General features: G+C 33.2%; 1 protein-coding gene across 1 annotated transcript in view; it reads left to right on the forward strand.

The window, feature by feature from the left end:
• LOC118181106 (LIM/homeobox protein Lhx9-like) overlaps positions 1–26269 on the forward strand; it is a 146040-nt gene extending 119771 nt beyond the window's left edge. The window contains exons 2-5 of the mRNA XM_035350183.2: positions 5411–5656; positions 6995–7164; positions 10237–10469; positions 21125–26269. Of these exons, the coding sequence (XP_035206074.1) occupies positions 5411–5656; positions 6995–7164; positions 10237–10469; positions 21125–21460 (985 nt within the window). The 3' untranslated portion in view covers positions 21461–26269. The remainder of the gene's footprint in view (positions 1–5410; positions 5657–6994; positions 7165–10236; positions 10470–21124) is intronic.
• The last annotated feature ends 356 nt before the right edge of the window (positions 26270–26625 follow it).

The following is a 26625-nucleotide window of genomic DNA, read 5'->3' on the forward strand; positions in this document are numbered from 1 at the left end:
AGTCGGATACTTTTGTACAGCGATTATTTTTGATTCATCTGTCTCGATCCCTTTTTGCGATATTTTGTAACCTAAATATTTTAATTCAGGGGCTGCAAATTTGCATTTTTCGACATTAACTTTTAGACCGGCCTCATTTAATAAAGAAAACACCTGTCTTAAATCCTGTACATGTTGGTCTAGATTATCACTAGTAATAATGATATCGTCTAAATAGATAAATGTGGACTTTCCGAGAACAGGTCTTAACACAATGTCCATGCATCGCTGAAATGTTGCTGGGGCGTCTGAAAGGCCAAACGGCATTCGCAAAAATGCATAAGTGCCAGACTTGGTTATAAAAGCAGTCTTAGGCACGTCCTCAGGCCTGATCCCTATTTGAAAATAACCATTCGTTAAGTCTAAAGTTGTCATAAATTTGGTTGATTTTATGTTCCTTAAAATTTCTTCTATAATCGGTAACGGATATACCGGATATTTCGTTATGGAATTTAATTTACGGTAATCAATAGCGAATCTCCACCTTTTTGGATGCTCCAAAGGATAATCATTATTTTTCTTACATAAAACCACCGGACTAGCATAACTACTTGAGATAGGCGTTACGATCTTTTTACGTAGCATATCGGTAATATGCCATTCTATAATTTTTTCCTTATTCTTATCATACCGGTATAGTTTTTGACGAACCGGCAATGCATCTCCGGTGTCAATACTATGGTTAGTAACCTGGGTAAATCCTGGAATATCACTAAATAAGGAAGCAAATTCACTTACCACTTGTCGGATTCTATCTTGCTCGTCATTAGGCAGGTGGTCGAGATTTAACCTTGGCGGTTCAACCTTTTCTACACGCACTGGTTTCATCGTCAGCTTAAGGGACGCTTCATTAAAATCCAGTGTAGCTTGTGCGTCTGAAAAAAGTCTATTCCTAGTATTAAGTGTGCTTGCAAATTCTTTACTATAAAAAACATCACCTTTACTTGTTCGTCCTTGATACGGATGTACAAAGGTACTTTACCTACGCACTTACATTGTTCTCCTTGCGCCGCTAATACTGTTGTATTATCCGCATTATATATGCGGTATTTGCGAAAATACTTTCTAAAAGAGACTTCTGCCACACAGGAACACTGCGCGCCGGTATCCAGGAGTGCGGTGGCCGGGATATTATTTACCAAGACTTCAATCTTCGGAAGAGTTAAATTTTTCACCATTACTGTATTTAACTTGTAGGAAGAGGGGTTTTCGTGGCCTTCGGATTTCCGCACCCTCTCGTCAGCAGAAATCCGTTTTAGTTTAAATTATTTTTCCTCTCGGTGCTTTCCTTCTTTCTCCACTGGCCTTGAGACTTTTTTCCTGGGTTGCTATTGAACTGTCGACGTTCGCCGGCTGTTTTTGAATGCTCGGGTTTCCTTGCCCACTGACTCGCTTTTTCTCCGTAGCCATGTGCTTGAGTTTGCTGTAGTCTTGGCGTACCAAATTGGTTTCGCTGTTGATATTGGCGTCTTCTTTCGACGTCCGCCGTTCTTCTACTTTCAAACTGGATTGCTAGCTCAAATAATTTTTCCAGTGTAGTCGGATTTCTCAATTCAATAAAGTCTTGCACTTGGCGTAGTAACCTCGGCAAAATCACTTGAATTATTTCAGGATCCGGACGGTTTCCATACAAGAGCTTGAAAATGTGAATTTTTCTTAAAATAAAGCTCGAGATGTTTTCCATTCTTTGTTGATATATACTGAAAAGTTCTGTTTCTAATTTCGCACGATCCCTTACAACAGGGAAGGCTTTTAGTAGGGCAGTCTTGAAATTCTCGTAAGTATAGGTGGGACTTCCTGCTTGACCCAAGAGACTTCTGCCGATACATTTGAACCAGTTAAGCGCTTGGCCCCTCAAAGCGCTGGTAGCTAAGGTAACTTTTTGAAACTCGTGCACGGGGTAGAGCATGAAGTGGTCATCCAATTTTTCCAAAAAACTGGTTACCTGTGAGTTTCCATTAAACGTTGCTTCTGGTTTCATCGAAGCGCGCATGGTCTGGACAATATACCCAGATCCTTCCAGGGCGGCAGCTGGCATTTCTGGGTTCTGAGCTGTTTCTGCAGGCAGCACAGGTTCTTCTTGAAACTCGGCCATGGTTATTCTTCGTCGGGCGCCACTATCAGGTTCAATGTTTCTTCTAACCTTCTTCGGAAACATTCAATGACCTGACTAGAACAGAGAGCTTACTAAAGCTATGTTCACTAATTGTAGTAAGTAGACAGGATACAGACGAAGGGTATACAAAACCCTTTATTTTTTCTTTATATACAATGACTTCCGTACTTCGGAATACAATGACCCTCCACTCGGGGTCTAACTTAAAAGATATCAAAATAAAACTAAACTCTAATTTAACTTTAGAATAAGATTGGCCTTATAATAACAGAAAGCGTATGTAGCCCAGAGACTGTGAACACTACAATACGTTTAATTTATCAAGAGGATTAAAACCTCTGGCCTGGAAGGCAAAGTAGCAACTGCGTAACTTCTAAGGTAAGCGGCCTGCTTCGAACTCACGGCTTCCTCTCTTCTGCTTGGCAAAAAGGCCACACTTAAATACTTGGCGTTCGCCAGACAACTTTGCATAAACTCCTTCACGCTTATAATTCTGGCCGGAAGTAGAAAATAAGAAGTGATAGTAAAGATTTAAAATAAAATAAACGTTAGTAAAACTTAAGATCCTTACAAGTTCAAGTTAGTTTTATTCCCAAATAGACCAGGAAAATACCCCCAACACGATTTCTACATCTGTGTAAAAATATCTCATAAAACACCTGAATATGCTGTGAAAGAATATGTAAATAATCAAATATAAAAAATAACTGAAAATATAAATCAAAACAACATACTTACAAATCTTTTACAATAAAATAAAGTTTCACGCTATGAAATATAATACTATGAAAATAAAGCCAAAAATAAAAAAAAATACTTATGAATATTTAACTAATTTTTAAAAAAATATAAAATGGCTGCCCTGTTCGCTTAGTCATTTTGTTTGAAAAAATTTTCTGGAGGAATAGTGACCAAGGATTGCAACATTTAAGAGCGAGGGAAAATTCAACTTGGCATAAAATTTCCTAGTTCTGTATTTGAGGATGTAAAATAAAGAAAAAATTCTAAAAATAAAGAGTATTGTTGATTGGTCTGTAGATAAAGAATAGTCAAGTGTTAAAATGAGGGGCTGAATCAGGAAAGAAAATTGGTCTGTAGGAATCACGAGGCAGTGAAATTAAAATAGAAGAATTCAGAACCGGAGTTATAGAATATTTTTAAAAATAATTATTTCGTGCTAAAACTCAAGAAAAGAGAAAAAAAAGTAAAAGAATGGTAAAAAAAGTCTTCACTGAATATTGGCCGTTATTGAAAACTTTTTAAAAATAAGACAGCCTAATTAGTGAAAGTAAAGAGCCAGAAATTTATAGTAATAAAATTTATAGAAATTAAAAACAAAATGTACAGAAATCTCCAATACTTATAAACACTTCCTGATTTACTCATCTTACCAGTTTAAAGTAATGTCATTATTATGTTATTGGATTCGAGATTAAATTTGATAGTTAGCATCAGATTTTTTAAGAAAGAAGTTAATAAATTTAGTGGGAGTTTTATTATTTATCTAATCTTTTGTAAGAAAAGTTGTATCATCTTGCAGGTAAGCGACTTCCATACAAATATTGTTTATCTAATTGGTTAAAAATTGTATTACAAATGACAGGAAATATGCAATATTTCTTCATACAATATCGTTGTATTTTAAAGATTTCAAGTATTTAAAATACACAGACAATGGCCTTCACTTTCGGGGGTAGTTGCTTGGAGAAGTTTCTGTATATTTTCGAACATGAAAATAATGAATAAGTAACTCTTAATTTTTTTTAAATTTATAGAGCCAAAATCAAACAATAAAAATCTTACACTTTTAAATTTTATAAAAAGTCTTTCATTGTATTTAGCAACTAAAAACTTACGATTTATCTCAAATTTCAGAATTGAAGAGAAAAAAATTTTTGCTTTGAAAGTTTTCATTTTATTGTTTTTGTAAGAGCGGAAAAGCTAAGTAGGAAATAAAAATGCAGGATACCAAGTATACAGTTTCGCAGTTGTACCCAGTCTGCGTGAACATTTACGATTTCCCGCAAGCATAAGTATTTGAAGGGGGGAGCGGCGTTTATACATTTTCATTTCTGCATATTTATGCACTCCTCTTATGTCGCAAGTTTAATCGATTATGTCAAAGCACATATTACATGATTATGGAAGGTATTTCGTCAAGGAAGACTTTTTAAGGGTTTGGTCGGTTATTGGTTGATTATTGTTATGAAGTAAAACTCCAGTGATAATTTGCAAATTATAATGCAATGTGGTCATCTATTAAGCTACAGAAAACAGAAGAACTGAAAATAATAAAATGACACACTGAAATCCATTATGGATTTTCTAAGGAAACTGGCTCGTATTCATATTTGATACCGAAAAAGTCAAGAAAATCAATTGAAATCAGGCCATTTGTCAGAAAATAATTCTGATCGAAAGACTGGTGTTTTGTGATTTTACCCACGCGGCCACTGATAGGCTTTTGTATGTTGCAATTTTCATGTTTACCAAAACGCAGTTGCTCCTTGCATCATACAGTTGAAAATTCCAAAAATCTGTTTAATTTTTCAGAAATTATTCAGATGTTCCTTTAATTATTTTTAACTTTGAAACTTATTAATTAACTGGCACAGGTCAACTTTCTCAACCATCTAACTGTTTCAGGTTTGTCCGATTATGTCATCTAGATTCTTTAGCCTTTTCTGAGTGTATGGACATTGGCCATCAGAAAATGTCAATAATCCTATGACGTAAGATAGGTAAATGATACCAGACTGATTAGAGATCCACTTAATATTGCTCGTAAATGTTAGATGAATGGAAAAATTTTCTGAAGGAAGAGACATTAATGTGAGTTGCATTGACAATCATCCAATAACAAAGTTATATAAGGAAGTGAAATAATTGTGCATCTAAATTATTTATGTGGATTTGTTTTATTATGTGCATGAGGTTTTCATCATATAATCTAACAAACTTTTGATTATTTAAAATACCAATATAGCTTTTCAACATAAAATGTTTCCAAGGACTAATAAGCCTAACCTGTATCAATTTTAGTCCCGAAATTGGCAAAGTAATTTTTTTTTTTCCTGAGAAAGTATACGACTTCCACAGAACCGAACTCAAAGTCAACTTTATACCGAATTTTGTAAAACATAAGAGAGGTGTATCAGTATTACCTCTGATTAATATTACCTTTAATTTTTTTGCACTCATTACCTACACCTTAATCCAAATAGTTCAATTTTAAGTGAAACTTTGCTTTTACAGGTTATTTGCGGTGAAGAGATGTGCCCGCTGCCAACGTGGTATCTTTGCCAACGAGCTGGTGATGCGGGCTAGGGACCTGGTGTACCATCTGCACTGTTTCACGTGTGCCTGGTGCAACACAGCGCTGACGCAGGGCGACTATTTTGGCCTGCGAGACAACCTTGTGTATTGCAGGGTACACTACGAGCTCATGTTACACGGAGAGAACTTCCTACCAAACGGTGAAGGTGGACCCCTTCTGCCAAGGTCAGTCCAGTTGTTTCTATCTTGTAAAACAGGATGTGATTTTCAATTTATATATATATCTATTTTCAATTTTTTTTATTAAAACTGCCCTTTTTTTATTAGTTATTAATGCAAATTCGTAAAGTCAGAGTACAAAGTGTAGCAATAATCTTTATATTCAAAACACAGGACACAGAATATCTTCAGGATGTATCGAAAAATTCCGAGCCCACTGAGGATATCCTGAAAAATTTTATTATCATATGTCCTGAGAACTTCCTGATTTGATATCTTAAGAATATATTTTAGATCCCTATGCTCCAGAATATGAGAAGATATTTTGACGGTTTTGATTCTTAGATGTTTCGAGAACTTCACTATTTAGCATCACAAGGATATTTGCAGCGCCTTTTCCGAAGAGCTTCTGTCGTCAAACGTTTTCAGGATGTTTGTTGTCAGTTCTTGTTATTCCATCTGTATTTAGCCATGAATATCTTGTGCTAATGTTAAGAATGACATGCTTTGATAATGCTGAAGTGCCGACAGTCAAAGAACTCAAGTTATGGCAAATAACTTTCCAATTAAAAAAATATATACAATTTTTAAAAAATTCAAAGAAAATTGTCTACAAACGAATCATCAACGCTTATTACCGATTCGCCATGCATATAAAAAGCAAGTACTAGTTAAAAACAAGATTTTTAAATGTAATGAAAAAAGTTGTATTTGGGAATGCTTCACAGTAAAAGATATTACAAGTAGAACTATTATGTGGCCCCGTATAATTTTTGCATCGTTATTCAATAAGTTAAAGATTTCTTGTAATTATCTGTTTCTGAAATTTAACAGTGAACAGTAATTAAGGAAATAAAAGTTACTCTTCGAATAAATCTGTCATTCCAGCAACCGCCTTTCAGTTTAAGCAAACTGCAAACTGAATGATACAAATTGCATACTGCATGAATAGATTTGCTTCCGAGCTTACATGTTAGATGATAGCTATGCTTGCATGATAATAGTTTATGTGAAAAAGAAATAAATATGTCCTACAGCTCGTAGTATTTCTTCTCACAACTAGCTTTATTTGCTAGTACTTAGCAGTTCTTATATAAGCCTTCTTGCAAAACCATTGAAAGAAGCTGAGAATGTACTCTAATCGGCAGCTAATTTCAGAATATTGTGTCCAAGAAAATCTTGACAGATTGAACACACAGTTACAATGGGCCATAACAATATTTTTTTTACATCTCAAATAAATGAAGTTTCATATGAGATACCAGCTTCGAACATTTATAATGTTTCACAATGAAAATAAATTATGTTTTGATACAAAAAACTATAGCTGTGTTTTTCTAACAGGTATCCGGGTGTCACTTTGTTGCATCCAAGCCACGAGCCCGCCAACAGTCCTCCCGCAGGGGCATTTGCTTCTTTCTCGGGAGCAACAGGGGCAGTGAGGAAGGGGCGCCCTCGTAAAAGGAAGACAACGGATGCTGTAGTCAGAGAAGGCTTGCTGTCGCAAACGCTAAGTAAGTGAATGTCGCTCATTAATGCAGATATTTTCATGATGCTAAGTTTTGTCTTTAATTTATCCTAATTTGGGCGAATTTCCTGTAAACAAATAAATAAATAAAACTTGAACCAATTTTGATGCTTTGATAAAAGGAAGTCTGAAAAGAATGTGTCACAGGGAATATGTCGATTTTGAAGCTCAAACCAATAACATAAAATATAACTGAAATAGTTATTTATTTTAAAGGATAAGGCATACAGTACCGTTTATTATAACAGTCATCATCTCTTTAGACTCTTACTTTGTGAGCAACATATTTTTTAATGCTTTACACGAAATCTCACAGATTTCTGAGTAATATGCAATACCGAGGGTGCGAGAAACTATGATTTCAACATCAGGCCAATATCCTGTCACAGAACTTCCTTGCTTCAGAGCTAGATCACTGTGTAATATATCTCGACAGACCATGGTTACTTGAAGATAAGGATAGCATAATATATTGCCAAAGAATCTATGACTGTGCTACAGTAAATGCTTGCCATGTGGTTTCTAAAAGAAGAGATATTCTTTGGAAAACGTATGCTGATGACTTATTAATATGCAACTATCCTCAATGGAGTTGTGTAAGATATCCATCAACAAACTGTAATATTACGCCGTGGTGATTTTAGAATAATATTCTGTAAACTAATACATCTTTTCCAAATAACATGGTCTAAAATGCATTCTAAATAATGCAAATCATTTGAAAAATTTGTTGTTCGAAACGTAAGCGACTGAAGAAAGGAATGGATTGGATTGAATAATAAATGTTGATGCTTCGTTATAAATTGCATTGTGTGTTCTATTGTAAAATAAAATCAATAAATATTTGAAATGTGCTTGTGATGTTTATTTTAATCTCAAATTTGTGAAATTCTCGTGGTTCTTCTTAAATAAAAATTATCTATTGAACATATATTTATTCAGGATCTTCAAAAAAATTTAAAGTGCGATTTTTAGATTCTATTTACTATGATAACCTGAAAGATCACTACTCTGAAGAAAATATTCTGGGAAATCGAAGTGATCTAAAATATCGTTACCAACAATTTTCCTTCCACTTATTAAAAAACAAAGTCTTGCAACTAAGTAAATCCAGCATATTCTGAATGTCATTGTGCTGAACTATTACTTAAAGAGCCAATTTAACTGCGAACTTAACCTTCTGAAAGTTTTATATAGAAACATCCTATAAGCAAATAGATACCACTGCAGGCAGATAAAAAGAAAAGCTCAATTAAAAATTTAAGTATTTTAGGAAATTGGTGCTTAGCATCGTTTAAAATGTTCGATACTATGCGAATTTATGAAAAATAGGTATTATGCATTATGCTGAAAATTGTCGTGTATAATTGTCATGTCCGTATTTTAACACTTTCTCAGCTTCTTCTGGAATATTACAGTCAAAAGAAATTCTTATATTTTAGAGTACCAATATTAATGTTACAAAAATGAAATATAATAATAAGTTCAACAAGTGAAATTCAGTGCAGGAAAATCGAGCTATGATATTTCTGAAGATCAGGTAAAATAAAACAAAATATCTATTTCTAATATTATTAATATAACATTATAAGTTTAGCAATATATGTACGCACATAAAATAAAAGTAAATGCCATTCGGTTCATTTTACAGCGGGCTGCATTTAACATCCACTTTTCAAAGTAAGATAAGACATTATAATGCGCAGCAATAAAGGCATTTAGATACGGTTTGGTATGTCTTGGATTCACAAGACAGGCATCACTTCTTCAGTACAATGACCTGTGCCTTTGGAGATGTCTTCCAAGATGATCATGGCGTTGCTGCTTTTTCCCAAACATTTTGATCTTACAATGTGCAGAATGTCCTGCGTACTCACTCCCTTGAGAAACTGCATTTTTAAAGCGGTTAATGTCAGGCTAAGTGTGAGTAAAAACTTTAATTTAAAAAAGAGGACGAAGAAAAAAAAAAGAAAGAAAAGGGGAAAATTGCTTTATTTCCTAGGAGACTTTTGACATTTAGTGATTCTTGTTTTTTGCCGAATACCCTTTCTTATGGAAAAGCATTATCATCTCAATTCAGCAGCACTTGCATTGGTGAGAATCTGTTTTCAAGGTGAAACAAAGAAAATTAAAAATTCAATAACAGATCTGAATATTTAGAACTCACTAAGCGCTGCAATCGCTTCGGACGAACCAGACACTGAAGAATTAGTTATCTCAAAGTAAGGTCAAATAACCTCCTACTTTTATGCTTCGAATTTCCGTTTAATTAAATTTAAAAATGCATAAAAAATAAATAAAGTTTCTTAATTTACATATCCTGCATATATTATGTATTCAACACGGTCCATCAAATCATTTCCTTTCATTCAGTAGGGCTCAGAAAACCTGAAAATCTGAGCACTCTTGATTCGAATAGAGAAATCCCTCCCTCTCAGTCGCCCAATGCAGTTCAGTAAACTTTTACTTTTAAGCATATTTATATACTTCTTAGAAAAGTAAGTTATAGCTATTTCCATCGAAGGATGAATGCTTCCTGAAAGAGTAGTAAATTTATGATAAATTTTTTATGGTTATATTTCCCGCATACTTTTAAAGATGATGTTACTTTACTCTGCTCTTTCGCTAAAAATTTCATATATTCTTTCATAAATTTATTTCATATTCTAAGCTGAGTGTCACTTCAATATAAATGTCAGTATTAATTTTGCTCCCCCCCCAGCTGCAGGTAACCAAAAAGAAGATTAGCTACATTCACTTAGACCATACGTATACATTAAAGTAATTTTTTTATTTGTATTAACTTCCTATTTGATGATTCTAATCCAGGCCTTCAAGGTCTTAGAGCAAGCATAGTTAATAACTCTAAGTATTATTGAAATAGCCCTACATATTGTAAAATCTTCATGTGTCAATTAGAAAGTTTACTGGACCAAATGTATGTGAAAAGTAAGAAAAGGCTCAACAATTTAATTTATCTGAGATTTAAATATCAGTATAAAGTTGACCTCGCAAGTTAACATAATACTAATTGAAAGTGACGTTTTGCAATTCACAGTGATGGAGGCGGCGGATGGTTGTAATCTCCATCTCTCCTCTCTCGACTCCAACTCTGGCACCTCCACAGGCCTCAACCCCACAGGCCCTCAGCGAACGAAGCGCATGCGCACTTCTTTCAAGCATCACCAGCTGAGGACGATGAAATCCTATTTTGCCATCAACCAGAATCCCGATGCCAAAGACCTGAAGCAGCTTGCCCAGAAGACGGGGTTGTCCAAGAGGGTGCTCCAGGTATGTGTTGCCGCTTAGTTTTTCTTCAAACGTAACACTTGCTGTAACCAATTTCTTATTTGACATGCATAACCAGTCTTTATTATTATCCAATTAACTATCTTTGTTGTTAAAGGCAGACTAACTGCAGCAATGAAAGCTACAAAATCTCAAAATTTCTTGTAAACTTCTGCTTGAAATTACGACAACAGTTTCTCGAATTTTAGATGTTATCATAAGACGTTACCATATCAGTTACGCTCATATTCAACGCGATATCCCAAATATTACGCTCCCAAATAAATAATATGTTTAATAGACATTTGTAGAAGAGTGTGCGGATTAAACAATCAGTAACAAGAAGCTTTTATGAAGACTGAAGCATCAGATTTTGAAAAACAGTCAAAGTGTACATCCATAAAGAGAGCATACCTACTAAGCATGATGTAACATCAAGCTTTTCATTATTCAGACTTCATAAATCTTAACTTCAGTGGGCAGTATATGGAAGAGAAACAATCAAATTTCAAATTCAAAATTGGACAAAATTCAATCCATTAGTGCGCATTTTTATAGGAAAACTCTACTTATTTCACTAGAGATTTTTAACGCTGTCTACTTCTTCAAGGAGCAAAAATATTCATTGCCAGAATTTGCCCTTTGGCTTCTTAGATTTTCTGCAAAATCAGTGCCAGTCTGAAGCTGAATTTTGTCTCATTTTGAGTTAACTGATTTGGTTCAGAAGTTATAATAACCAAATATATTATTCCAGGCTGAAATACGAAACACAATAAACAGCATCTAGATATCAATTTTAACAGAAAAACTGCTGTAGTAACTACTTTAACCTGAAATCAACACGCGTTCACATTCTTCTCCTTCAGTTTTTATTAGTATCCAATTAGCATATTTCTGGGTCAAAAAGTGTCTTTCAAAATCAGTAGAAAAGGAAAAAATTTAAATCCGAAACAGCTAGAAAACTCTAGTAAGCCTCTTGAACAACAGGCAACAGAAACAAATATTTCGCAAAAAGAAAATAACAAGTTTGCAGTAAAAAGTTTATTTAAAACTGAGCCTGGGGATTCCTTCAACTATTTACGCAACAAGAAGTTTTTAAAAATAACCGAAAATATTTTTACGAATTTTATATATGTGCAAATAACTTTAGTGAAATTATACGTAAAATTGAGGTATCTTGTAAATGCCACATTAAATTCCTTAACCCTTTGCGGCATGGTGGGTCAAAACATGTCCCACCTACTTAATATTTATTTTCTCAGTTAGCAATTTCCGTTAGAAATTTTCTAATCTTTTAAAAATAATCTATTTTAGTTATTATTTTTCTCTGTAGATGTCACTACTATACCAGGGCTTAAGTTTATAAGCAAAAAAATATTCAAAATAGGATCATAAGAATGATATCCCTGTATCTCGCATTTTTCAATATTTTAAAAATTTTGGTATACAATTTATGATATGTATGATTCTTTTTAATATTCAAAGGTATTTTATTTTCAAAAATCTTAATTGGATTTAATATTTTATAACATTAATTTTGAAGTTGAAATAAGTGGGTTAAAATTTGTCCCACCACACACTTGAATTTCCGCTCAATAGATGGCAGCACTCACGATTATTTTTTCTTTTCTTTTTTGCATCTACTTTTTTCGTGATTGCGCGCACTTTTACATCCGTTATATGCTCTGATGTGCTAAAATGTGCAAAAAAAAAATTAACAACTCAGGAAGCTTTAAATCGTTTTGCTGAATTGCCATCCAATTGCGACTGAAATGCTTCAGATGTCAGTTCTGATTCAGATGAAATTGAAATCCAGGAGAGAATAACTGAGGTTGAAGTTATTGCTGAAGAAGAAAGGGAAGTAGTTATAATTTGTTTCGCTTTTTAAAGACACAGACCCATCTATGCATGTGGCACTGTACCCACAAATATATGTCAAGAGAATATATAGACTTTTCAGTTAGCGATGATTCAATTTATTGCATAAAATGGCAGGATAAAAGATCCGTTTCTATCCTGTCTTGCTTAGAAAAGGCAACTGAAATGAAAGAAATTAATAGAAAAGAACGAGGTGGAAAGACAAAAAAAAGTACTGTGCCCAAACAGCATTATTTCATACAATAAGAACATGGGATAGGTCGACTGATTGATCAACTGAAAGGACTATATGAATATATACCGCAAAAGCAAGAAATGGTGGCACATGAATTTTTTTTTTTTTACTTTTTAGATGCGAGTATAGTAAACGCATTTATTCTGTTTAACTTTGTTCGCGAACCCGATCATGATGTAAACACAATGAAAGATTTTCTTCTCTCAGTTATAGAAGGTCTAATGGCACTTACAGGCAAGAAAGAGCTGAAAAGAAAGCTGAAATCCCCAGTTCAAATAAAAACTAAAAACCCGTTCGTACAACCAGAAAAAAGACTAAAAAATGTAAGTCACACGCCAAAGAGAACGAGCAGGAGAAGATGTGCATATTGCAGCACATTGAAAGAAGAACGACGAACATTTTGGATGTGTGAAACATGTGAAGTGCCTCTATGTTTACAAAAGAATGAAACATGTTTTTCAAAGTTTCATGAAAAATGACTTTTTTTCAATTTTAATCATATATAAATGTTTTTGAATCAAGTGCCAATTTTAATATTTTATTTAGTATCATATGTACGTGTATCAAATTTTAATCTTAAAATAATATTCAAGAAAATATTTTCTTTTGTTCCTAAAATTCAAAAATATTAAATATATATATATATAAAATGTGCATATGCAAAATTTTACAAGTCATGCATATATGCAATAAGTACAAAATGCATTTTAGTGTGTTTATTATGAATATTTTAGAATGCACGCTTTATTTTGTTTATTTATTCCACATATAATTTTTTTTCCTGCTATACACCAATATGCTGTATGACATGTGCTAGTTGCATGGTGGGACAAACGGTATCCCACCTTCCCACGCAAAAAATAAAAGCGCAGAATGTTTTTCAAGCCTTAAAGACATTTAAGTAAGTCCATCTGACTTATTCTAAGGCATTTTTTTAAAGATTAAAATATATTTTAAATATGCGTGTCACAAAGGGTTAAGAATGCGAAAGCTTTGCCGAAAAAATAAGGTTGTAGGGGCAAGTCTATTTAACATTGAGGTAAATGGCTATCTCGCTACATTGGCGAGATATCGTCAAGCTGGCAATGCTTTTGGCGATTATTTTTTTGTTTCGACATTTGGCGAGAAATCTCCAAAAGTCTCCAAACATATTGACCATTTAGGGACATTAGGGTTCGGTCTCTGTATAACTGTTATTGGTACTGCAATTGAATAACTGTAATTGATCCCTGTATGTAACTATAACAGTATCGGGCCTTTAGATGTATACTTTAACCGATATAGTTTCCAGTAATTTCGAGAAATGAAAGGAACAGGAAATTTCCGGTTGGTCGGGGGAAAATTACGTAAGACCAGAGAGAACATCTATTCTCAGTTTTTAGTTCAGAGACGACTTCAAAGTGCTGAGATCTCTGCGTGCAGTATGTCTTTCCCCTGCGTGCTCAAGTTTGTTAATTTATTAAAGAAAAGCATATGAACGTTAGCTGACTAAACTGATGGACGCCTTCACACATAGGACACATAGGATAAAAAAAATCTTACCTTGCAACTTCGATAGAGTAAAATAGCACACCAGCGACCGAGCGGTAAAATATCTGAACATTTGTAATTCTGAACCGGGTACGATTGTAGGCGTTCCTGCCTAGTGAGCGATCTGATGGTTTTCCCTATGTTTAACGTGTAAACGAGACAATTTCCCTACAAAAGTCTTCAGCTAAAGCAAACGAAACCTGCAGTAGGAAGTAACTTGTCCTTAATATCTAAAAAGCTAACCAAAGAATTTAAATTAAAGCTTGGGAAGTTGACGTCGCTACTACTATTTACTATCAAATACAGCAGGATTTTTTAAACTGTGGGCCGCGACTACCATGGGGGTCGCGGGACCTGCTGCAGGGGGTCGCCAAAAATTTTAGCAGTTTTGATATTTCTTTAACTTATTATAATAATTTTAAAAATTGGCAGTTTCATTCACGCGTGTGTCGGATTTGCGCAATACTTATGGGGTCCCACGAAATTTTTGTAAATATTTTGGGGTCCTCGGATTTTTTGTGGATATTAAAAATAACTATGATAGCAAAATAAATCGAGTACTTCTCATCAAATATTACAACAAAAGGCTGCTTGCTTTTGTGCTAAGCTTGCGATGTGATTCCAACAATATTCTGCTTGAATCTACAATCATCTGGGATCGAAGCGGATGACCGTGCTCTTAACAACTTATCAAAATATACCCAGCCTTTTTGGCAGGTTCTCGCCCTTATACAGGAAAGGTCACAGAATCACAGAACAAGCTCCAAAGATTTATGGTAAGATTCACAACCTACTTTTTAAAATCATGAAGCTTGATACAGCTAGTTTTCATAACCCTCTGGTCTAAGAAAACATCGTGACGAGCCAGGTAATATAGGATAGAAATTAATTTAAATCTAACTGCTATTTTTGCAACGATATTTCGTTACTTATGCAGTGCTTTGATAATAAGAATGGTTCTTGTGGTTATCCTTTTCTTAAAAATGGTTATCCCTACTATAATTTTACAGTTTATATAAACTACGTTAAGTTCTATATTCTCACAGAGGTGCTTTAGTGTTCTCATCTCTACAGATAAGAGTTAATCTGAAAGGTCAGAATTCTTATTTTCCTACTTACGACAGCGAAAGCAAATATTCTGTAAATATATATAAGTGTAAAGACAATCTACAGCGCACTTTATTACATATTTTAGTAATTTTAGTACTTAGCGCTGTACATAATTTATTAAATAGTCTGTTGACTGATTTAAGTGAAGAAAAATACGCCATAAAAATGCCATGAAAATCCTCATTGAGTAACCGCCGTTTGCCAGGATTTAACTCACGTAGAATTACGAGTATTCGGCAGTTTTAACCATTCGCCAGCTGATGGATCAATTTATCAAAAAATTTGTATTTATGTATGCCATGTGAATACTCTACGATTTTATGTAACCATAGGAAGTATTAGAAATTTTACCTCGGTTACTAAGGCAGCGTATACGTTAAAAGTGATATTAAATATCATGCAAAATAACATTACAATGTTACAATTGCGTTTACTGAGTAAATTTTAATAAAAGTTTAGCGGTCGGCGGTGGATTATAATACAAAATCTATTAAATAATCCACTTATGTGTAAACTATTTCATTTCAAAGATTCATTTTGTTTAATGTCAATAAGAGCATTGAACTGCAGAGTTGTTTCTGAGAAAGCAACATGCATTTCAGGTCGTATACGTTGACACGCCAACAAAGAACTCAACGCCTTTAGGTCCGACACTACACGTTCTCTTTTCTCAATCACGGAGACCGGTTTAGAATTACTTTGCGAACAAAAAAAAAAAAAAAAAAAAAAAAAAAAAATGACATATATTGAGTATAAATCAGATTTCTTACGAGTTGTTCCTTGTATCAGTGGGAAATATTTTTAAATTCTATCAACAGCTGCACAGTGACGCTAGACAGGCGGAGGGGGTGGTACACCCTGGGCGCCCATTTTGGGGCATTTTTCGCGAGAAACATTATTTTATAGGTTTCACTAACGTGGATCATCGAGGCAAGTGAAGAATAATGAGATTTCATATTACTGTATTTAATTAAATTGAGAATAAAAATAGTTTTTACTCAGTTAAAATATTTAAAGAAATCACCACTGGATCTCAGCAGCTACATACGCTTGTTATAGCTATTTTATTCCGTAGAAATTTTGAATGAAAATTGCTATAAATGTATATTGTGCATTTAAGCAATCTTTCCTTTTAAATAACAGCAACTGGACCCCAATCCCGTGAACCTCTACAATGCCATTTATGTTTTTGCTAACAAAAGACTTTTTTTCCGATATATATCATTTCGACACACTTTTTAGTTTTTGTTTGTATACAAAGAGGACTCGCAAATTCGGGGATCACCTCAGGCGGCAAAATCTGAGATTTTCCGTTTTAGATACACCACTGTAACCGCAGAAAAAATGTGTCGTGGTGTGAATTTCTTCTTTATCTACCTATACAATTTAATCTTAAGCAAAATTCTTGTTTTGTCTGTAGAAATTTCATGTACGTTTTTATCACCAAGGAACATATTCATTGATCAATAAGGAATTCATGTGTATCAAATATAAAAATATTTGAATATTCAATATTTAAATATTCAACCGAAACTTTTAATTAAAAATAATTTACATTTATTTGCCTCATAATTACGAATAAATATGAGAGAATTAAATACCTTTTTTTATGCATTAAAGCATTTTTTCTTCATTGGATCGCTTACTCACCAGACTTGCAGCAAATATTCCTCGCTAAGATAGTGATAATTTTTTTTCTGCCAAAACACTAAACTTGGAATTAAACACAGTTGTTTCGCTCATAAGGTTTATACACTGTATCCACAAAGTATTTAAAAGACTTTTATTTTCCCAACTGTTGGACATAGCCATATATTTTCAGTTACAGAATTGCTTTAAGTGATGCAAATATTCCTGTTGTCAAATAAAAATTTTCTAAAAACGACAAAATGTAACATTTTGTACCGTCCTCCTGGGCCCTAGTTATATTTAATAAAAACAATGTTTAACTTCCGAACGACAAAACTTAACCGCAGTAATTAATTTTAAAATTATAGATCATGCTCAATGGCGGTACGTCTAAATTTCAATTATCGTAAATGTTTCTCATGTTAATAATCAAGGCTGCTATGCAGATTGTCGTGAAAATTGCTGAACAATATAAATTTTTCAGAAAGGAGATCTTATTCATAGAATCTTACAGAATCCGTGTTCTAGAAAACACTCGTTAGTTTCAGTATTGACGAAGAGCCAGCTTGTAATATTATTTGGTTGAACTAACATCTCAAAGTATTTCTATTTTATTGATTTTTGGTGACTATTGGATAATGAATTTAAAGTAATACAAATGAGTTTGAATATTAATACTCTAGTTTTAGGGTATAAAAATTTATAAACTTCTTGAAAAAAATTCTTTCGACATAACCTATTTGACAAAATTAAGGAATGAATTAGAAAATCCTGAAAGAATATCAATGAATGGCCATTAAAGGAGAAAAATTCAATCTCCATATATTCTAATTCATTTTTAATCGGCCTTTCAAGAAAAGCCGAAGAAGATGGGAAAAATCTAACATTTTGAGATTATGTATATATCAATCAAATTTGTCGCATGGAAGTCAAATGTTTTACGCTTTATTTTTTAATGCAAGAATAAATGTTTGGTATAACTATTAGGGAGCCGTACAAAAAGTTTAGTATTTTAACTTAAAATAACTAATAATTACTTTGTAAGGTTTATCCTAAGTTTTTAACAGTTATCGTTAATTAAAGCTACTTTCCTGTCCCTTCTAATTTCAGCTTACAATTTCCTACCAGAATGTGCTTTTAGAATCGCGGTTACTGCAAACGAAGAAAGAGCGGTACTTAAATCGAAGTTCCAGTGAATTCGTTAGAGAGCCAGAGGTTCTGACTAGCGCGCGTTTGCCTTTCGGCTACACTCTCTCTAAGCTATTACTACGCTCGGCCGTATTTCGGGCCCTTGATAGCCTCGCCGTTTATTTAACATTTAGGGGCCACCTCCTTAAGAATTTTGATAGCTTCGGCTGTATCTTTTTAGTTAAGTTTGATTTCTTAGTACTCTTGAGTTCAAGCCCAAGTGGAGGCTTTCCTGTACGCTCTAAGACAGGAGCCGTCTGTAAATTCTTATTTTTAGAAATAAATGATAATTAACCCTTCTTGAGTTTACGTTTCTGTTTCCTGAGCTAAAGCGATTATTCGCTTACCAGTTCTCGTTCCACGCACATAGCTATAAGAGAAGAGGTTGGAACCCTATGACTTCAATCTAAAAATTACAAAATGTGAATCTTTTGCGTCAGGTAAAACATTTTAACTGAAAGTATATGTCTGTGACTCACGTTTCAAAGGCCACATCAGGATTTTCGTGGACGCCATGTATTATTAAACATCCATTGATGTCAAGGCTCTGATGTCAGGTCTGACATCAGAGCCGGAACAACTGGGTCAGCTGCCTCGAGCGGCAGAATTTTGAGACGGTGGAATCTTGAATTGGAAGGAAAATTGTAAAAATTTCTGCAAATTAAGCAGTAGCTAACTTTAATGATGGGAAACAGGCAACGCTGTTCATCATGAAAGAATTAGAATGTATACTTGGAGTTAACTGTGTAGCATTTGCGGAAGAAGCAAATAGAATTCGTATTAAATTCGCACAGAAACGAGCCCAGAACAAACCTTTAAAGGCTCGAATTACCAAAAGAAGGAGAAAAAAGGAAGCTGATGAGCTTCATAAATAAAATGAAGGCGTAGTTTAAGCTTCTGGTGCATTTAAAATTTGTTTTGAAAAAAAAAAATTAGAGAAAAGTGATATTGTATCTTTAAATTGGATTTTTCTCAAATTGGTAATTTTCAAGTTTGCGCGCTGTGTTATTATCAAACCATATATGCTATGCCCATAAAAATTTAACTGTGTATGCTACTGTTGTTACTCTGCATGCTAAAACCAAAAAATTTACATATGTCATTTACATATATTTACCTTGAAAAAATGATAAAAAATTACATATTTTTAAATTAAAATATTTTTTCTTAATTTTTCAAATTTAAGACTCATTTTATAATATATTTGGTTTTGCATTAGAGGTGAATGTATTTCGAATAAATTTTTACCCAAAATTGTTTTCTATATGCAATATTTTCAAATTTATGATGCGCGCAACATTTGATAATTTTTATTTACATGTCTCTTATGTACATTTTAAAATTTAAAATTTACAAATTATTTATATATTTACAATTTTCATTTCATATACAGTCTAATAAAGCATATTTATTTAAGGTATAAAGTAAAAAAAAGTATAACCTTTTAATCATATAATATGAGTTTTTGTGTTTCGAGTATGAGGATTTTATTATCGTTTCGACGAGCCCAAAGGTCCTGTGCCCCCCATAAAGCAACTGATTTGTCCTCACTCAAGCAGTATGCGAAATGAACTCAGTAGATATTTATTGGAATCATTTCTGGAAAGAAACTGTCACATTTCGGTAGATTTTAACTTATTTGCCACTGATTAACTTAAAGATGAACTTTGCTATAATATATAGTAAATGACGAGTTTTCATACTTTTAAGTAAAAGCTAAAACTGATACCAAGAAAATATCTCAAATTTAGTAGTCATGAAACATAAAAACAAGCTTCGGAGTGAAAGGAAGCAATTTATTAATAATGCTACTTTCATTTGGTTCCACTATGCTTCCATCGAAAATCTCTACGTATTTGGTAGATTACTGGACATGGTGCTCGAACTTTGTCTTGCTCCTATTTGGAATTGCGCTCCAAATTGCGCTCAACTTTTTTTGAACCTTTTTTTGAACTTTTTTTGAACCTGAATTTGAACCTTTTTTTCCAAGGAAGAAAAAGCACTCTCCTTAGCCGCCCTAAAGAAAGTATTCTTTCGCACCCCTTTTTTTTTTTTTTTTCCTTGATTAAGAGTTATCCACCATAAGACCACATATAGCTTCTTTATGTAACCAACACCGACGAGAAGTTGAAATATACTTTCTTCTGACTTTACCTTGATCCCGATTGTTAAACCCGATTAACTGGAGTAAGATCGGGGCTAGGACCTACAGTAAACTCAACTGCCAATCCAAGGCTGTTATAAAAACACAGAAATGCAAGAAATCCGTATTAAAATTAATAAAAGGTTATTATTAAATATTTACTTTATTTGCAAGCACTTCCAAGCTTTTTAGTAAGGAAAATAGGTTTTTTATCCATACATATTAAATCAACATTAAAAAAACACATTGTAAATAACAGAAAAATAAACATCTTTTAAATTAGGAGGGAAAGTTATAAATGGCACTTGAGACCAATATATTCACAACCGAACTTGAACAATGTCATTGAATTCAAACTTTTATAAACGAAGCAGTTAAAATATTTTTCTCTGTACAATTTAGGATTACGTGTAATTACTTTACATATTGCTGTGGATAAAAATAACTCCCAAGAGCTAGAATATCATCTACTCTCATTGCTTTTACCTGATGAATTTTCTTTCTTTTTTGTGCTTTCCATAGACAGCTTTGTTTTACTCTGATAGCAATTTTTCTATCCTTATACAATAAATAAACTTTAAGACAGAGTCAGTTGCATCCGCAATCCGATTAATCCATTCCCGTTAATCAAGCGTTCACTATGTAATTGTCTATGACAACAAACAAATAGCATTTTCTTTTTAGATAGTTCTTTTTAGATAGGGATCGGCTTATTCTCAAACTGATTTATCTGCTCCGATTAATCAGGTAACTGGCTGTACTTAAGTTTTATCTCTTTTTTCTTTTTCACACTCTTTCTGCGTCTTTGAAATTAAACATTGTTTAAATTTTTCTGCATTGACACTGAAATTTAAAATTTTAATTAAATAAACAGAATACTTTCCATGTATATACATATATTTTCCTTTCACCAAACTATGTTGTTGACCTCTGGCCTCATTGTAGGTATGGTTTCAGAACGCCCGAGCCAAGTGGCGTCGGAACAATCTGAGGCAGGTGGATCACCAGCCCGGCAGCCAGAGTTCCCAGAATCCTCAGCAATCCTCGCAGCCTCCACACGTGAGCAGTCCGGGCGCAACCAGTTCCTTCTCCGAGCCCAGCCCGTGCGGGGGCGGATCCGGCATGGGTGTGGAGCCTCCCCACGCCTCTTCACTGCCGCCGCCCGCAGCCCCAAGCGTCCTGGATTATGAGGGCAATCCCGGTATGACGTCACTAGTCCCCCGCCATGTCTCGCCCGGCGGCGAGTCTTTGCCTTTGACATCATTCCAAGAACTCTTCTAGCCTGCTGTATGGCGTGTGTGTGTGTGCTGTTAACTCATCATAGAATTGTTGCCATTTTGTGATAACTTCAAACAGTAATTTTTTACTGAGAAAAAGAAACTGAATCCAACAGAACTCATGTATGTATAATTTACACAGAATGTTACGATTTTTCTGATCTCATGCCGGATGTAAATTTATGAAAGACTATTATCAACGACAAAAGAGCTAAAATGAAAGCCCGTAACATATGCGACCCCAACGATGAGTTGCCATTTTGGATGATCTAATATTTTATACGAATGAGAATTTCTCTATGAACGTGTCAAGCAGTCTTATGTGATCTGACTCTTTATCGCATCGAAGTGCATAAAAATCTAACTAAATCGAGACAGTCATATAACTATTTTACCAGCGTTTTGTTCACGTTCGAAAAAGAGCATCATGAAATGTTGATTATACAAAAGAGACTTGGAGTCCTCAATTTTTCCAGTATGTGACGTAAAAGATAAGCACTTTGAAATGAATTATATTAAAAGCTACAAAAGATTTTTGAGATTATCAGTATCTAATTTATCACTGCTTTATAGCTTGGATTTAAGAATTTTGAAATATTCTATTATAGAGGAGAAATCCGAATTAAAATAATCGTGATTAGATTATATATATGTAATAACAAATGGCACAGTTTTCAAGAATTGAGGTAATAACGTCTGAATCGAAATAATGAATTATTTACGAATTAAATTACTAGTAGAGGTTTCATTATTATTAAGCAAAGCTCTTCGAAGAGAATATGTGTATCAGATTATTTTGAAATGCTTCCAGCTTGACTCTAAAGTTAACATCAGTTTACAGTTAAATTTTTACATAATTTTTATAATAAGCTGAAATTATTGAGATTTTTTTTTAACTTGCATAGAATGTTTGCTGTTTATGTAAACCACAACTAAATCTCCTTAAAAGTTCCAAAACGATATAAAGTTTAAACGTAAATAAAATAATTATTACTATTTTTATAATAATTATTATTTCGTGTGTGTGTATGTTTAAACCTTTGATACTAACTAGAAAAGGAAAACGGCATTATTATAAAAATGCAGGTGCTTTCCACAATGAAAAAATGTTATAGTGAATATCAGCAGTATAAGTAAAAGATGTTTGCACAAGTGTGTATAAACCATTTCTGTACTCTACTAAAAATGTATAATTAAAATTACTTATACATTTTGGAAACAATATTCCACCTCAGAACGGTTTACTTTGCGGTCTTTAAAACCTTATGCTTTCAGAAAGCTCATAAAAGAATATAGAACTTGAACTGTAAATGTAAGAAAACTTGTAACTTTATTTGTTTGAGGAACAGAAATGTATTGTACAAAATAATTGTAACTGTAATTGCACTGTAAGTAATTTTTACAACAAGCAAAATTTCTAAAAGTAAAATAAATAAAACAAACGTTGTAAGTATTTAAAATTATAAAAGTAAAAAAAAAGTCTGAAAGCTTTCAGATTTTGTATTTCTTCCAAGGGGCGCTTTTTTAATTTACCCATACATAAACGTTTCGAGAACATTTGGGCTAAAAACAGCATATCATTAGAATTCCCGATAGCCAGTCTCGCGCGCTAGCGATAAAAATATTTTATTCCGTATAGTGTGTTTCCATTGCTCGCTTTGAAATCGTTGAGTTTCTCAATCAAAAAATCTTTAAAGTTTAAAAACTATGAAAGAGATAATAAAACAAATTCCAAAATCTAGACTCGAGCTTCCAGATGCGCATGTTTGGCTGGAGGTCTACGTTACTCAAAATTTGATGCCTCTAGGTATCGTTGCTTTTTCACAATGCAAGAAATATGCATACTTTCATGCAGTTTCTTCATTATTTAATTTTTTTTTAAATAATGCAGAGCGATAATATTTGGCGACAACAATTTGAAAAGTAAAAGGGACATTTTTAGAAAAACGACGCAAAATGCTGTTTCGTGATTAATAGCCCTTCTGGGCTAACGCCTCTATAGGCTGAAAAAAAAAAAAAAAATAAAGAAAGAACTGTTCTTTGCCACGGAGATTTATCATTGCATAGGTAAGATAATTACAGGCTGTTCTCACCACTTTAGGATGATTTTGATGGAGAAAATAAAGAAATCTTTAATCCTCTAAAAGAATTAAGAGAGTTATTTAAAAGCAATTTGACATTTTGAACCTTATTTATCATTTGCTGCAGTTAAAACTCTGTTTTGAAAACGACGTTGGTGTACAAGTTTAGGCTCAAAAACTAAGCGTTTTTTCTCTTTAAAGATAAAACGTCTCAATTTGAAATCGAAAATACAGTGGGAGTGATTGAATTAACGCATTCAAAGGCAAAGTAGTTATTATGACTCATGATAGACGTAATAATTGCCAGGCTTCTTTCGGAAGCTTCCAGTCTATCACACTATGCAGTTATAATCTAAAAGTAAAAGTCTTTTTCCTCAAATTATCCTCGCGGAATTAGCAGTTTGACATCCATAAAACTGAAGATCTTTCCACCTCTGAATGTCAACATCTCTCACAGCTGAAATTTTGTCCCCACTTGTAAGTGATTAAAGCTGCAATGCCTTAGAGCAACATCATAGCAGGTACAAAACGGATAAACGTTTGAAACTGCAGTATCGGTGGAACATAATTCAATTTTTGTAAGTCCAAAATGAACACGAAAAATAAGTTAATTGATAAATGTAACGTTAGAATTAAGAGAGAGCAAAAATTTAAAATAATGGAAATAATAAAACTTAAAATAAAGAAAATAGATTTTAATGGATCTAATTCTCAAGTTTAATGGATAATATTTCTATGAATAACGTTTCTTTGCGTATTGAATGTAATCTATGATTATTATAAATGGTGGAATTTTGCAATTTTGTAACCATTAAATATATGAGTGAAATAATTAAGATAGGATGTAAAGAAGATTTCAGTATTGCTTTTCTTTAATGACATAATTCCGTAAGGTTATGTTTCGCTAATTTTGATAAGATTGAAAAAACTAAACTGAAAAAAATGTAGTATGGGAATTACGCAACCATGGAAAGCACTCTGCTGTAATTAGGAAGCAATTAAATTAACTCTTTCATATCGGTGGAGGACAAAATTTGTCCCTGTCAAACATCTGAAACACCCGTGTATACGGATTTTTGTTCGACAAATAGTTAACATAAGTAGTTCACATAAGTAGGTTAATGTTACACAATTAACAATAACCTACTTATGTGAAGCAATTATTTCTATCTTGAAGATCTTTGGTTTCATCCACTGTGCGCAATTTGCTCTTCGGATAGGATTGCAAATGCGAGTATCAGTAGCTAAATGTTGACGCTAAAGAAAAGAGACGTCATTCAAAAACTCTCAAAACCAATGAGTAATGAATTAACTTGATAGGACAGCATCAGCTAGAAAATGAACGCATGCGTTTTGGCCACCTGCCGGTGTCTAATGCACGGGCGTTTCGGGTGACTTCGTCATGAAAGAGTTAAAAAAGCTTTGATATCTTTATGGTCAAAAGTCTTATTTACAAATTATGAAGTCTGACTTTCCCATGCCGCTTGAAATAACGTTATTTATAGTAAGGTAAACTTCATCGTTTTATATGAAAAAAAAAAAAAAAATTAACCGATTTATTTACGATTTTAGATTTCCCAGCTCTGGGGCAAAAAGAAAAATGTATCAAAAGTAAGTTAAGTAACCGATTTCCAAATAATATTTTTAAATTATTACAATAAAAGGCGGAAGCAACGGAAAGTGAAATAACCATAGTCAAATTAGCATTATTTAACAAAATTTCATTTTAATAATTTACAAAATTTTAAAATAAAAAAAATTGTTTCAATAATAGTTTTCTAAATTGTCACGTCTCTTAGTAACAAAGCAATAAATTTCTTTCCATAGCGAAATTTGGAATTCAAACAAATGCGAAAATTTTAGAACCAAATTTAAAACCACAGCATAGGATATAGTTACATTCTTTTGCATCCAACAATTAAATATAGTAATCAATTCAAATATAAAATGAATTTAAGAAAATAATGAAAAAGAAATCTAAAACATTTTTGAGCAAATTACAAATAATGAAAAGTTTGCATAACAGACTTCAGTTACGGCTGTCATTAACTGCTGTTATATAAAGAAATGAAGCTTGCATCTCTTTGATTCATGTTTGTGATACCAGAGATATTCAAAATGAATCCTGGATTTATTACTCTTTTTTTATACACAGAATGATACCATCTTACAGATAAGGCAGTTAACAGAATGTAAATACCAACAATCACCTCAAACTTCGTATGAGTTTTTGAATGTATAAAAATAAAGGAATAATTATGAGTAACTACACTAAAAATATGTGATCTCATCTTCTTCTTCTGTGACTATATCACTCGAACTGAATAAAAACTGAAATGAAGTGACGAAAATTTGGAGAGTAAAAGAAGCTATCTAACTGAAACAGCGAGGAAGAAACCAACTAATTCTTACCATCTCCGAACGAACTATCATTACTTCAGTAAAAGCTGTCATTTAGAAATGCTGATTTTTCTTATTACGAAGTTACGAGTAACGTGCAATAAGCATCGCTTTCGTAGCGAACAGCAATGAAAATGGGGAAAATTTTATTATTGATTTACAGAGTTAATATATAAAAAGAAGGCTAATGTATTTGTGTATTGTTCCGTGTCCATAAGTCGTCTCTGAGAGAGTTTTTATGTTCTTAATGAGTCTGTACATTGTTGTATTGACATAACGTGGATTACGCTGAGAATTATGATGTACAAATAAATATTGATTACGTAAAGCCATGTTATTGCTTTAACTTACTCTTATTTATTTATTTATTTATTTTTGCTTTTTCACATATTCTTAAGCACAAACATCTCAGATTTTTCTTAAAATTTTGGTATCATTTTGTTAAATAATTTGTAATATCTACATCAGTTTAAAAAATGAAGTACAGTGTACTGTCGTTTATCCGTACGCGGTTTATCGAGGCTTACGGATTATTTGTGCCTACGCACGCGCACTCAACATTATGTGTGAAGTGTGTAAAAGATAAACATTTGCCAAATCCGATCACGGAGAAAAACTCTTCCTAATATAGAAATCAGACAATTAACTAATTGTGAAGAAGCCGAGGCTTAACTGATGTCACTTGCCA

This window comes from Stegodyphus dumicola, chromosome 2 (assembly GCF_044657685.1).
Source record: "Stegodyphus dumicola isolate Sdum_Otavi_A_Nest chromosome 2, ASM4465768v1".
Lineage (NCBI taxonomy): Eukaryota > Metazoa > Arthropoda > Arachnida > Araneae > Eresidae > Stegodyphus > Stegodyphus dumicola.